Here is a 15431-nt window from a genome sequence, read left to right as displayed (position 1 = left end):
GTAGGGAATTTTCCTGTTCTTCCTGATTAAATACAAACCGCTGAAGTACAACAACGTGTACACCTACCCTGACTGGGGCTACGGTATCGGCTGGTTCATGGCCATGTCCTCGATGGTCTGCATCCCTCTGGGGATGATCTGGATGATCTGGAAGACTCCTGGCACCTTCTCTGAGGTACAAATACACACAAGGACAAATCTTACAATTATGCTGCAGTATTTTACAGGTGGTAACAAAGTATTTTCCTAATTTTTGCATAATATTCTTATTCTTACATCACAAGTTAGTAGCTGAATGGCTCATGCCATAATTTTCATTGTCATATCAACTGTAATACCTTTATATAGCAGTATTTTTTTTTAATTAATGAAGCAGTGCTCTTGATGATCACAAGCATCCAACTAAACCCTGTAACTTTCAGCTTTGAAAAGCAATATTTGCTCCCTATCAAAATGCGAAATTGCTTTTTCTTCTTCAAAAGGCAAATATTTTATCTTGGTTTAGACAGATTAAAAGAACTAGAGGGAGAGTTAAAGGCACATCACATAGGTGTAGGGCTGTCATAAACAGCATCAAAGAAAAAAGCACACTCACTCCATGACACAAAAGTTTAATAATGACAACAGATCGAAACATTGTCATAATTAAAGTTTTGTTGCATGGATTAAGTGTTTATCTTTGTCTTAGATGAATAGAAAGACCATAAAAAAATTTGTTTCTGCCAGATAAATGGTGCAAGAAGTGCAACAGCGTAGTGTTATGATGTAGAAAACCTTCCTTTGTGCTTTCAGTGAATCTAGCAGATCATTTTCACAAATCTCCCCCTGTGGCAGACATGGTCAAAATGCAAGCATGTGGATGATACAGGTTTGCACCCCAGGGCTACTCTGACTGTAGATCCCAACAAGCAAATGACATCATCACAAGCAAAATATTAGGGAGATCATACAAAGACAAACTCCTAATAGAAAGCAGATCTTTCCCTTTTTCAAAACAACAACGCTCAGTGTGACCAGATGTTTTAATAGAATAATAATTTTGATAAGACTTTTATTTTTAGCAGTAAAAACCAAAAGAGCAGAACAATATGAATGACTGTTATTCAAGGGAGCGCTGTTTTGTACTTGGAAGCGCTGCACTGTTTATCACCTGCACCCTTGTATGAAGGAGATGAGTGAAAAGAATCCAGCTGTTGTATCTCTCCCATCTGTCGTTCTCAGAGGGACAGTGACACAGTTGGATGATCTTCCATCATTGCTCGAGGGAGGATCAAATAAACAAATAGCAGGTTGCTGATGTGAGATGATCGGTGGTGGCCTCTGGGCTTTGGCAGACCTGAGGCATGATGAAATGTAGAGGAATGATATCAGTGATGTTTTGGTCATGAATCATGAGTCTTGAATGAATTCCACATGGCAAATGATAAGCTAGGGTAGTGTACAAATCATAGTGCCAAGATAACTGACAAAAAATGCCAATGCATGACATTAATTCAGTCATATCTGCATGTTTTTAATACCAATATATTGTGACAGCATTAAGTTTGAACACTTTTCCTTAAAATCTGTGGTGGCTTATTGCAGAGAATTAAATTCACATTAAGATGTGTAAGATTATAATTGGTTGCATGATTTGTGTGTCTTTAAATGGTTGGGTAAACTAACACTGCCATAACACTGCTTTCTGTATGAAGCTTGAGCAACTCCAAGTGAAGGCTACCCCAGAGGATTACTGGTACCCAGTAGATAATTTGAGGGGGGATGCCATCTTTCTTGTTAGCAAAGTTGCCAAAATGCATCCTTCTTCTTAACCTGCCATTCCTCCTCTCCATCCCATAGTAGCAGAGAGTGCAGGGGCAGAGTTGAATGTGTTAGTCTAGTCCGCATGACTCATTGATCCTTTATTTGACTGAGGTTTTTGACAATTAGAATTTATGGTTCCGACCATGGCTGTGAAACATCAGGGTCGTATCTGGAACAGAGCCCTGGATTTGCAAAACTCTCTTGAGATTTGTATGCATTGTTCTATAATGTGAGAATGAATCTGGGAAGGTTTAGGGACAGAAAGCACTTGGGAAGGGTTGGGGAAAGATTATGATTCGGGTTAAAATGATCACTCTTGCAAGACTTTCGTGAGTCTGGGTTTCCCTTCTAGATGTGACCAAATATCAGTTGCTTAACTGCTGTGTACTGATAAACCCATGGCACTGTCTGTGGAAGGTGAAGTAGTAGGTGGATATTTTTCTTTTGGACCTTTTTCTTCCTGTCCCACCCTTCTGTCGGTTTTATCTGGCACCTATAAGTGTAGCTTATATAACAGATTACTTAAAAGAATTGGTGTTCGCATCACTACGGTGCTCCCATTGGGCTATAACCTTGTTCAAATTAAGGATTATAATATGGAGTCAACATTTAACTACAATTGGCTATGATAGTATTGGCTACTATTGCACCTTACTACCATCTACTGGATTTTAAGATGTATGCCATTTCTTATGCTAAGGCCAACTGCCCTGTCTTGCAGTGTTATTACCCACCACCTTGTGATTTGGATCCACTCCAAAATTTAATGGATTCTGTCTGCTACACCTTTCCATCAAGTATAGTTTTTCCAGATTTCTGCTGACAAACAGACAGGTGGTACCAAAGACATGACCACCTTGGTGGATGTAATAACCCTTCAGTCTAATGTCTTTGCAAATGCAATTGCTGGCACAGGCATTTCATTGTTGGATCAATGTTTGTTGATGCTTTGTTAGGTCCTTCAAAGATGATGATTATATGCATAAGCTGTATCTGCTTAATGCTGCTATTAGAAGTGGCATTGTGGTGGAACAATGAGAGATAACCTTTTGTCTCTCTTATTATGCTCTCTGCAGAGAATGAAGAAGCTGACGACTCCCAGCAAGGACTTGAAAATGAGAGGGAAACTCGCTGCCCTCAGTCCTTATGCTGCCAATGATGCCAAACTTAAGGTTGATGGGAAAATCTCCACCATCTCAGAGAAGGAGACGCATTTCTAAACCGACTGCCTGACCGACCAACCAAGCTGCCTGCCACCTACACAATAAGTCCAACAAACGAAAACCACAGCAAACAACAACAACAACAACAACATCAACATTACCTACCGCCACACACAACAGGAGACGAAACAAATGACTCGGAGCGTTATTTTTGTTTTGTAAAAAAAAAAGAAAAAAAAAAGGAAAAGTTATCACATGATTATGTAGTCTGCTTCTGTTTTGCACAAACTTTGATAACACTGTTGTTTTCAGTTAACATTGTGACTAAAGCAGCTGTTTCTTTCTTTTTTTTAACCATTAATATTTTAAATGATGACATACAATATATGGTTAAAACTTGTCCTGGTACCTTGTCAGTACTGGTCACACTCGTGTATAGGCCTTTAGAGCAATACCAATGTGTTGTGTTGTAAAAGGCTTACACTGTACATTTATTGGCAAAGTGCTGTGCCTCTCTATTAGGTACTAGGTACCCAAATGTGACTATCTAAGATGTAGCAGCTTGGGGACCATTCTACATAGTTCTGTGTGTTAAGAGAGGATACTGCAGTGTATGTTAGTAGTACTGAGGCTATAGGAGGGCATACCCTGAACACTCCTGCAAGTAAAAGCTGTATATAAAGAATTTTGCCACATCTTGGATGTTATCTGAACCAGCTGTGACTGTGAGGGCCGTGGAATGCGTTTTAGGCCTTCAGTGATTCTTATTTACTTGAATTCAATGTTGTCACTTAGCAACAGATGCAAAGACTCAGCTTACTGGATGTAATTGAATGATATCATTTGATTATTGATCATTGTGTTAGCATGTATTGGAGGTTTGCTGACTTCCATGGCACTGCTCTTTTGAAATAGATGTCTCTGCTGGAAGGTAATGCTGAAGGCCAAATAAATAGTTTAGAGAGTTTAAAGGTAGAATATGCAGCATTTTTGTTGGCTCCTCTTCCCCAGCTCAACAAAAAAGAGAGAGGGCAAGAGACGTAAACAATTTTTTCACCGATATTAGCGTGTATATGCATGTTTTTAGACGTGCCTAAAGCTGCTCAAAAAAAAGGAGGGTAACCCTTTTCCCATTGCCGGTAGACGAGTTTGCCTTTCAGTTATTTTTCTGATGTGCGCTGGAAAGAAAGACTCAACAGAGAAAAAGACAATTTTAAAAGTATGTGCCAGCTCTCAATACTATTGTAGCCTCTAAGCAAATCTCTGTAGTTTGAAGTTTAGTTTCTCTCCCGTGTCCCTGTTTCTACTTTCAGCTATCTTCCTTATTTTATAGTATCATATTCACTTTCAGCTGGATAGGAGCTGTGTTAAGTTGCTGAAGAAAACCCAACATTTTCTGATTTTGCTGCTTCGTTAATAAAAGCGTTTAGATAACAAAATTACATCAAACTTGTCTTTGCGAAAAACTTCCCAGAAATAAAATGTTTATCCATCATTTTACAGATGCTCAACTAAAGATGAGCACATCATCAGTGAATACACACCTCCACGTGAGTGCAGACTTCTGTGCCGGGCTGACACACAGACTCAGACCAAGTTGAGCAAAGCGACGCTTGTCTATGAAAAAGGAGCAGAAGAATCGCAATTACAGATGGAGGCGTCAAGCCTTTATTCATCTGGTAAAGCGGGGCAAAAAATCTAAAGCCCAAATAAACAGGCCTACACCTCTGCAGAACACTTTTTTGCGTGTGAATACAGCCAAGACATGTGTAAAACTCTTTCTGCAGCTCTCACAGACAGAGAGCAGAGCAAAAGAGACAGAGACAGGGATTTCACTGTTGTTGCTACATTTTCATAGAGCCCAATCTGAAAATATGTATCCTGTATGTGGGCTGCACAACAGTGCCACCACTCCACACGTCTAGAGGGTCATAAGTAATGATTTAGAGGATTATGTTTATATGAGTGTATACATTGCTTTTTTTTTAAAGGAAAATGCTGCATATTATGCCTTTAAACACTCTGTGAAAGCCCTCAGTTTTATAGATCTTTGATGTTACATCTCTAGTTTTGAGCTGCAGATCGTCACATGCCTGCAAATAGCAGTGAGTGACTCGCAGGCTGAGTCTAAAAACACACCTCTCCCCCTCTCTCCTCTAGCTGCCCTCCTATAAGTCGTGGGTATCTGTCATTTCACAGTAATTATGCTGAGCCTAACACAGAGTGACAGACAGACGTGCTTCCACCCCTGCATTTTTATTTCCTGCTCCGCCTGTAGAGGAGAAGATGGACGCCCATCAGATGAGCATTTCAAAACCCATCTGTCTTCTTATCCCCGTTCTTTTTATTCTTCCCCCATGTCCCGTTCTCTCTTTTTCTCCCGCTGTCCTTCCGTCTCATCTTCAACCTCTGCTTGTCCGCTTCTGTCAATTTTTTTTTCCACTTCTTTCTTACTCGTCATCATGTGGAGAGCTTGAGCAATGACACGGACCTTGTACGAAACCGTGATGCTGCTGAATGCTTTGTATTTGGACCGATGCATCAGCAATAGTCCTGCTATTGATTAGTGTTTCTGTGACCTTTCTCCTGACATTGTAAAGCGTTAAACCTCACTGGAAAAAAAAACAACAGATCTTTTATTTTCACTGTCTGAGCCACCACAGGGGTTGAAAGCAGTCTGTCCCTGTCATCCATGTAATTGTGGTGAGAGTCAATGAGCTGGTCTCATTGTTCAGATCAATCTCAGTCCATTACAGCCTCACTCGAATGACTCGAGTCGTCCTACCTCCCTTCCTCGCTTTGTCCAACTTTCTCACTTCCCCTCCTTTCTTCCCTCTGTCCTTGTTTCCTGATGAAAATGCAATCAGAGGAATGCATCTGAGGGGATGACGCTCAAATTTCCCTCTTTACAGTTTTTCAGGAGGAGGCGAAGAAAGCAGGGGAAGAAAAAAATAAGGGATTGATGAGCTGAGGAAGTGCGTGATCGAGGAAGTAATGAGGGAAATCGAGGAAGTGATTAGTGACTGACGCCCCTCCTGTCTAAGCTGTGACATCCTCTTAAACATGTGATTGGTCCCTCTGGTGTGGTTGCATTATGACATTATCACCTCCTCACTGATGTTTGTGCAAAGCTAAAATAGTCGTGTGCATCAGAAAAGAAATTATAGCCTGCTGTTTAACACTGATCATGTTGATGTATATTTTTACATCTCTTTCTAGAAAATATGTGGTCTATTTCTTGAGATGAAAGATGTTTTAAAAGAATTGCTGTATTAAAAAAGAAAACGTCCTTTGTTTTGACTTTTGATATGCCGCTCAAAAGATCTTGTTATAGAAATATAATGAAAGGTGTTTTACTGTTCTGTACTGTTCTACACACATTTTGGTATTCACAGGACACATGAACTTTCTGCTTACTCATTTTTAAGAATAAATATTATAAAGGAAAGTGGAGATTTGGCTGTGGTCTTTTTTATTGAACTTAATTCACACAATTTAACACTGCTGTTATCCTGATGAAGGGAAGAAATACTCCTAGATATTGACATTTCCTTCTGAGAGTCCTTTGAAGGGGTTCTGACAGCTATATTTGAGATGACACTTAATAGATAAAATGACAAGATCAGATAAGATAAGACAGCATTTTACCAAATCTGATACAGTAATATGAAGCAGAAAAATATGCAGAGGTGGCAAAAGTACACACATTCTGTACTCAGGTAGAAGTACAGATAACTTGTGCAAAAAAAAAAAAAAAAAAACTTAAGCAAGTAGAAGCACTGATTCAACTTCTTAACTCAAGTGGAAGTGAGAAAGTACAGGCTCTGAAATGTACTTAAAGTATAAAAGCAGAAAGTCACCCTCTGAAGGACATTTCTACCAACTATCACCTTTTCTCTACAGTCAAGTCTCCCTCTCTTGTCTTATTTGTTTTGTTACATCTTCTATGTTGTTTTCATCTTGTTACGTCTGTCATGTGTGATATGCACTGATGGATACACCAAGGAATTGGCTTTTCTATACGTCATTGTCCCATTCATTTAAGTCGGGAAAGTGGCGCACAATGATGCAAAATAATCAATAATTCCTCTCAAAAGAATTAAAACTAAATAGACAAGCCTGGTTTGTAAGGAAAATGTAAGGAGTAGAAAGTACACATCTGTGTGTTAAAATGTAGGGAGTCAAGATAAAAAGTTGTCAGAGAAATAAATAATACATAAATAAATAAATTAAGTATATTTAGATCAAATTTGATTTTTTTCTTGCATCACACAAGCTGCATTTGTAACATCACAGAACAGTCGAAAAAATAAGACAGACAAAGATACATACATTTAACGTAACATCACAATGACAGAAGACAATATTGTGGGCCCTTTGATCTGGGATTAAGCTCCATACTTAATTTTAGGACTGACTGGTTTACAAAAGAGTGACTCATTCTAACCTTATTAAATCGTAGATTCTGTATCTCAGGTTTGATTATAACAATTTCACTGCTCAGGACATGGTTGAAGTCACAGACAATGTTGTTGGCCAGCCTTAATATGTTATCATGGCCGGCTGATTCATAAAATATCTCAAAGGGTTGCCTGACAATCTTTGAGCAGATTTTCATTTAGTGGAGGAGCTGTACCATGTAGAATTAAAACACTGTCGCACACTAATAATCATAAAGTAAAAGAAATAAACAAATGACGAATGTGTCTACTTGCCTCAAAAGACCTAAGGCAGCGGAGAAAGTGAGGTGTTTATTTTGTCTTTTTGCAGACAAATTCAGTGTGGTCTTTCCAGGATGACAGATAGTTAATCATTACACACAAGCATTTGTATGAGAATATCTGCTTGATTTTTCATTATGGATGACAATAGAAACGTTAAGAGAGTCAGATGGTAAACCAACTCTTTTCGTTGTATTAATCTCAACAACATGATTATCACTCCACTTGACCAATTTGTTCACGCTAACCCGGGGTATTTTTATCTCAGTCCTGTCACCATCAACTAAAGGCAGAATGCCAAAAGATCTTTGTTTGAGGAACCTCCACATCAGTTTAGCCCAGATTTGATGAAATCCCTTACTAGTGTGTCTATAGGCCTCTGGGTGTGTGTTTCAGTGTGTGTGTGCAGTCATGTGCATACATCCAACTGTCACACTTCAGAAATCAGCTTTACTTCCTTTGATTCGGAGGTGACATCTTGACTTGATCCGGTAGATGGTGTGAAGTAAAATCTTCTTTTATTGTTGTGTCACGTTGCTGTGGCATGAAAACTTCTGAGAACACTTTATGAGCTGAGAAAGTTTCTGGATTCTTCAGCCAAGCAAAAACCCGTTCAGAGAGTAATGTGAAGGTTAAATGGCTGTCAGCGAGAAAATCATTCTCTCTCAAATGCTGTAAAATGACTTCTTGCTTTTCTCATTTTTTTCTTTTCGGAGATAAGCCTTAATCTAAAACCTTTATCTAAAACACTGCTGTTGGCTGACAGACACATACTGTATACATTATGAATAAATTTCCCTAGGCAGGGCTGTTTTATTCCAGTTCTTCCGATGATTGTCAGGAGAGAAGACAGGTGGCAGATTGTCAACGTTTAATGGACGTTTTCCTGGAAGCTACAGATTGAGTAGACCAGGCGGAAAGATAGGCAGATTAGGGAAATGCCAAACCATCTTTTCTCTATAAAAGCACTTTTTAACCTTGTTAAGAAAAGTTATTGTTTTTTAAAGGTCCAGTGCATAAGATTTACAGGGCGGGATAAGATAAGATAAACAGTTGCATAAAACTGGACTTATCAGCCTAATTTTTTGTGCACATTCATGACTGTTGGCTCAAAGACTTCTGTGATTCAGCATTCTTTATTTGGCTTCATGTCGGTGGCCACAGGCAACATGTTTTCAGTTCATCCCATTCTTGTGAACGTGATATCTCAAGAATGCCTTGAGGGAATTTCTTCAAACTTGGCACGAATGACCTCTTGGATAAGGATAAACTGATTTGATTTTTGTGGTCAAAGGTCAAAGGTCATTGTGACCTCATGTCCATCTCCTTCTCATGAAGGTGATATCTCAGGAGCGCATGGAGGGAATTTCTTTGTTTCTTTGTCCAAGCATCCACTTGAACTCAAAGATGAACTGAATTTGAGGTCAGCTTCACTGTGACATCATAATATTCAGCTCTCTATCAGTCCTCAGTACACTGTAAAAATAGTCTCTAAGTGAAGACAGTATGTTTCTCACTGGACAATTTTCACTTGAATCATACATGTATAGTGATTACTTCCGTTTTGCCAAAAAATAAATACACTTAATACCTTCTATTAAATTCCTTCAAACTTACAGGTAAAGTAATTAAATTTTTTGACTGCTGTGTTTTATACAATGATTGGCAGCTGACTTCACAGTCTTTTTCTCTGGCCACCAGAGGCCACAAGTGATCAACAACTGCTTCAGTTTGAAATCATGTTTCAGCTTGTGACAGCATATGTGAAGGTGCATGTTAATGTTGGCAGAACCTTGCAAATCTCCAAGGGTTGCATCTGCCAGTTGGGGTGGCATAGCAGTAGGTGCTTCACAATTTGTTGCCTGGAAGGGACCTACACTCTCCTGACTGAACTCCTCTAGTTCTGGATTTGATTCCTGCAACACAAATGACTGGGAAAATTGTGGAATGCTCAAAAAACACCTATTTGAAACGTAAACAAGTTAACTGGTAACAGGTGACAGTATCATCACTGGATATTAAAGTTTGTTGCTGCGTCTACAAAGGTAAGTTAAGACTCAAAAACCATATATCAACAACACCCAGAAATGCTGAACACTTCTCTGGGGCCTGAGCTCATATGAGATGGGCAGACGCAGAGTGGAAAAGTGTGCTGTGGCCTGACAAGTCCACATTTCAGAGCGTTTTCACATCTTTTTTCAGAGACAACCCTACTTATTTCAGCACGACAATACCAAGGCACACTCTGCACATGTTACAACACTGTGGCTTCATGGTAAAAGAGTTCAGCTACTAGGCTGGCCTGCCTGCAGTCCACACCTGTCTCCCAGTGAAAAAGTGTGGTGCATTATGAAGCGCAAATAGAGTCCCCGGACTGTTGACTGTTGTTGCTGGTATTAGACAGCTAGTTGCTAACTTTGTCTGGGGGTAGCATATGGTACATTTGATTATATAGTCTCTCGATACCAGGGAATATGAGATCTCCTCACCTACCAATGATCTGAGATTTATAAATGCAAGGTAGTTGACTAAACAGCTATTCTCTGTTCAGTACAACTGCTGACAGACCTACACTCCTTACATTTTTTGAAAGACACACCTTAATGCTCTCACATATTGTCCAAAGTTATACACAACTTCTGTGTGTCACCACCCCAATATGAAGGACCCTAAAGACTTTGGACTGGTTCCAGGAAACTAAAAAAGAAGGAATTATGTCACTATAGAACATTCAATGCTCTGCTTGGTGCCAGACTTTAATGCCAACTCTAGAGAAGCCTATAGGGGAAGCACACTGAAACCCAACATATCTATGTTGCTTGACCTTTCATGAAGACTTGCCTCTTTCAAAAATGACAAACCCTTCAGAGAATAACAGACTGAATGAGTTTTTCAAATGTGTGCATTCATCCATTTGCCGTTGGTCTCCAAATAGCATGATTGACATTGAATCTCCAAAAAGCTTCAATAGAATTGACACTAAAGTCTGCAGCATAGAATGTCCTATAGTGATGTAATGTACTTCTTTTCTCATTTTCTTGGACTGGTTCTGCAATGCAGTTTTTTTTTTATAGCTCTCTAATTGTTTCCATCCAATTTTAACAATGCAAACTGAGAGATTGTCCTCAGTCTCTATTGAGCGAAGCATTCAGAGACTGACTTGTGAGTCTATTGATGATTACAATAGATGAAAACAATTAGCTGAAAGCAGCTAACAAGAATGTGAATTCTCAATGATTTTTGTACAATGAGTAACCTTTTCACAATCCATAGATTCATTTGTTTCAATGTTAATATCAACATTTATGAATACAGGTTTAGTTCATGATCATGTTCAAAACAGAGGTTTGCATACAGATAAACACACCACAGTCATTCACCCAGTAACAATAACATGAAGAGAAACAATCACGTGCAGTAACTTTGCAGTCAGAGCAAGACAGGTGACAGAGAGGCAAACAAGATAAAAGACAAGCAAACAAACACATGCCATTGTATCAATACAGTAACAATTATATTGTGCATACAGCACAAACAGGCTGCCTAAAACAGACACAAATTTACAAAACTGATGGCGAGACAGACTGATGCAGATGCTGCATGGCAGATGAGGAAATACGAGACAGCAGATACAAGAACAGTCAGTAAGAGAGAGAAGAGAGAAGCAGCATTCTTCCCTGCGGTTATGGAGAAGGCATAACAGATTAGTTGACTCACGCACAGTGTTCTGGGGCAACGCTTCAGGACAGAGCCAAGATAGAAACACAACACACCATGGCCAAAAGTCAGCCTTGCCTAAAGATCATAGCAACCTAGATTTTTATCCTGATCTTTTGATAGGGAGCAAGGAAGGAAAATAAGAAAAATCTCTTCACTGTAAATATATAGATGACACAGTTAACAGTTATCTTTTGGGGGGAAAAAATAACCACTGAGGAACTGTGAGGCAGATTTACTTAAAGGAGCACAGTGTATTCATAATGTTGTGGCAATTAAGCTGCCATTAAAGTCCGCTCAGTTTAGTTTTCTTGGCAAATAACATTTATGTATCGCTTCATGTCATTTGTACCAAGTCTGACCAAAAAAAAACAAACCTCCTGCCTCGATACAGGTATTATAACACGTCTCTGCTACTGACACGATGACTTTATGAGTATGTGTGTGTTGTTCTTGGCTGTACTCTGATGCAAATGTTATCCTGCACTGCTGATAAGTGCCCAGAGGCAGGACACAGGAGCAGCCAAATGATTATGAGAAGGAAGGAAATACTGAACTGAAAGGCAGAGAGCAAACTGAGAGGATGGATGGGTCACAGGGCCAAATAAAAGGACGGAAGGAAGACCAGAAGCTGATTGGAAAAGACAGAGAGCTTTGAAGAATGGTAGAAAAAAGTTTCTAACTTGTAACTTTGCATTATACCACATACTTATAGAATATCTTAATAACTGCATATAATTTGTAAAAGATGTAGCCAAATTACTATAGATGAATATGACTCATCTGCTCTGCCTCTTCCCCAAAGGGGCGTGATCAAAAAATCCTTTGAAGGCTTGCCAATGCAGCAGAAAACTCTAATAAGAGGTCAATGAATGCACAAGACCACTATAAGACTATTGTGAGACATTTTGTGTTAAGACTGAATCAAAAAAAGTGTGACAATGTGATTAAGAATAGCCTCAAATCTGCAGAAATAAAACAGGAGTTCACAGAACAACCCATATACTGCATACAGCTTTTATTAAACTATGGCTCAGAGCCTAAAATCAGTCAGAGGTCGTGGTATTGGTTCAGTGCTTTAAAAAGACTGCACACTTCGACACTAAATTTAATCAGTTTTTGTTCCCTTTTGATCCCCTGCTGCTGTGACATGAGGCTGGATTATTCTTTTAATTTCAGCAGGGGGCAGCAAATTCCAAACTACCATGACTGAACAAGCTTCAACACCAGGTGAAAATACCACAGTGAAAATGTGTATTTTTGTCATTTGTGCTATTGCTTCTGCATGTGGCTGCAAATGTTTTTTATGAGTAGGTGTGAGAACATGAGTGCATGTATTTCTGTTTGTGCACTGCATTTTCTGCTCACAGTGAAGTATTTGTTTGTTCAAGCAGCATTTGTGCGCATGTCTCTATGTCATTACTGCTGAATTAATGGTTTGCATGCTCACGTGCATGACACGGCATCATGTATTATCAGGTAAATTTCATCCTTGCACGCTTGATGCTGACAACCTTCTCTCCCCTGAAACGAAAATGAAATAGCTCAGTGTCATCATGAACATGTCTTTGCACATGCATGTCATGACTGTCTGCACACGCATGTATCTCTTTCAGTGAGAGCTGAAATCATGTTCATCATAAGGAACTCAACCTCATCAAAAAAAAAGAGAGATAAGAGTCTGATAGATGGAAAGTAGGTGACCAATATTGGGAAATATAGTGGTGAACTGAAATGACAAAAACGAGAGGAAAGAGAAGGATGGGGAAACGAAATGGAGAGGGGAGGGGCATGAGTGAGAGTAATCTGGTGTGTAATGAAAGGAGGCAACACAGAGAAAATGGTTTCTCTACCTGGTGTGAGAGCAGGAAGCAGACAGGAAACTCAGAGGTCACAAAGGGTAACAATGTCCATTGTCCTTTGTATGAAATGGACAGACAAATCTCAAAATTCCAGCTGTTGAGAAGACTTTCTTTCAAGCGTTGTTGCTTTCCGACAAATAATATCAAGTTAATGTATATGATGTTGATTTTTGGAAAAACAAGCTCATTATTGAATGTCTCTATATAGGATACAGGATTTGGTCTGTAAATAAGGTATTGTTTGTAATTTACAAGCCTTCAAAACATACCATCAGTTGTATTTGGTGGATATCTTGTTTTGAAAACAGAATGAGAAAAAGAGGTATATGGTGGAACATGGCAATTCCTCTCTGTTCTTGCACCCATACATAAAAGTGGGCCATGAGAGAATTAAAATCATCAGTGCTAAAATATGACTTTAAAAGAGAGAGATTATACTGTTACCAGAGCTTTTCTGTATGTGAGCAACATAAAATTTCAAAAAATAACATACCAGAAACAGATGAAACAAACATATTGAAAAACAAAACAAACAAACAAAAAAAAAGTTTCCATGCTGATAACTGCCTGGAGTTTGTCAGCAAGCTTCTTTGTCAGTCTTGTTACCAGATTTTCTGCTTTGTACCTGCAGAGGTGTACGACTGGTTTGAAGAAGGAAGGTTGCATTTTTCTACTCATTGCTTGATCATCAAATTTAGTTAGCTACATGAACCCGTTCAGTGTCCTCCACAGATAATGTCTGGGGAACTAATCCTCATAGTCTGGGAGTCTTAGTGCCAGACCTGATAGCCTACTTCTAGAGACAGTGGCGCATGTGTGTGTGATCTTGTACGGCAGTGGTACTGCGTGAAAATTATCAGCTAAGTCAAGGTCGTCAAGTTTTCTAGGAGAGTTATGAGAATCCCGGTCCTGTTTTAGCCATTCACTTGACTATGAATCTAATCTAAATTCACAAGAAAGAAAGGAGAAACAATACATTCTTCTTGAACCGGGTCTTCATTTCAAAAGGTTCTGTCATTTCTCTTCCATTGTACAAAGCATGTATAATGCCCCCATAATGACTCAAGAGCATGACCCAATCTATCAAATCAATCAAAGATTTCAAAATCAATCAGAGTAAATAAAATATACCCCATTATAACACTGGAGAGTCCTGCTATAACAAGATTACTTGTGTAATCCTGTTTGTTCATCCCACAGTATCTTGTCAAGGGCATCGTTCATCCTATAGAGGGTTATCTTAGACCGCACCTCTCTGGTGGTCACCACATAGCAATTTAAGATCGCATAGTACGTTGCAATCCTTTCCAAACTGAGCAAGTGTTTTTGAGGAGAAGTTCTGAAAGGATGTGAAGTTTTAGTTTGCTCTCTGCTTCTTTCAGCAACTCAAAATTGTCAAAATTCTATAATAACCTTTCAGCATACCGTAATTCATGTAGACTGTAGAATCACTAGACCTCTGCACATATACAAAACGTCTGTGAACACGTCCCAGCTCCACACAAAGATTCAGGCTTATTATGTTCAATGCTATGGTGCTTGTATCAACAAGTGGCAGAGAGACATGATGACAAAGAGTGGAAAACAACTTCAGAGGAGGGCAGTGGTGCATATGTGTCTGTTGTGTACTAGCCTCTCATGCCATGATCAGACGGCATTGCAGCTGCCTCTGAAGCCTGGAGCGCTCTGCCCCAGGGCCACAATGTGCCGGAGGCAAGGATTTCAGAGGACAACTTGTGGTGAGAGGGACCAGGGTCTTGGTGAGACTCAGCTGTGTAGACTAAGCCCTTTGTGGCGTGAGGTTTCGCAGGGTAGGCGAGTACTTCTGCTGTTCGAACTTGTGCTTTTGGTAGGAGGGGCTTAACGGAGTCAAACAAAGCAGCATATAGACAGACAGAAGGCTTTGAATTGTTGCCTGCTGCAGCTTTAAAATGCTGAAAAGAAACAAAAAGAGAAAATTCAAATCTTGCTCCGTGTCTGGCATATGTACAACCCCAACTCCAAAAAAGCTGAAATGTTGTGTAAAACATAAATAAAAACACAATGCAATGACTTTCAAATCCTTTATACCTATATATAATTAAATACAGTACAAAGACGAGGTATTTAATGTTCAGACTAATAGACTTTATTGTCATTTTGTAAATATACACTCATATTGAATT

At 39.3% G+C, this 15431-nt stretch overlaps 1 protein-coding gene across 1 annotated transcript in view; it reads left to right on the top strand.

The window, feature by feature from the left end:
* The window catches only part of slc6a11b (solute carrier family 6 member 11b), a 37115-nt gene extending 30701 nt beyond the window's left edge, over window positions 1–6414 (top strand). Inside the window, exons 14-15 of the mRNA XM_084736843.1 lie at window positions 5–175; window positions 2880–6414. Of these exons, the coding sequence (XP_084592969.1) occupies window positions 5–175; window positions 2880–3023 (315 nt within the window). The 3' untranslated portion in view covers window positions 3024–6414. The remainder of the gene's footprint in view (window positions 1–4; window positions 176–2879) is intronic.
* The last annotated feature ends 9017 nt before the right edge of the window (window positions 6415–15431 follow it).

The sequence above is a fragment of the Lutjanus erythropterus genome, chromosome 2 (genome assembly GCF_056507025.1).
Source record: "Lutjanus erythropterus isolate fLutEry1 chromosome 2, fLutEry1.hap2, whole genome shotgun sequence".
In the NCBI taxonomy this organism is placed as follows: domain Eukaryota; kingdom Metazoa; phylum Chordata; class Actinopteri; order Lutjaniformes; family Lutjanidae; genus Lutjanus; species Lutjanus erythropterus.
This window is presented reverse-complemented; position numbering and strand designations above follow the sequence as displayed.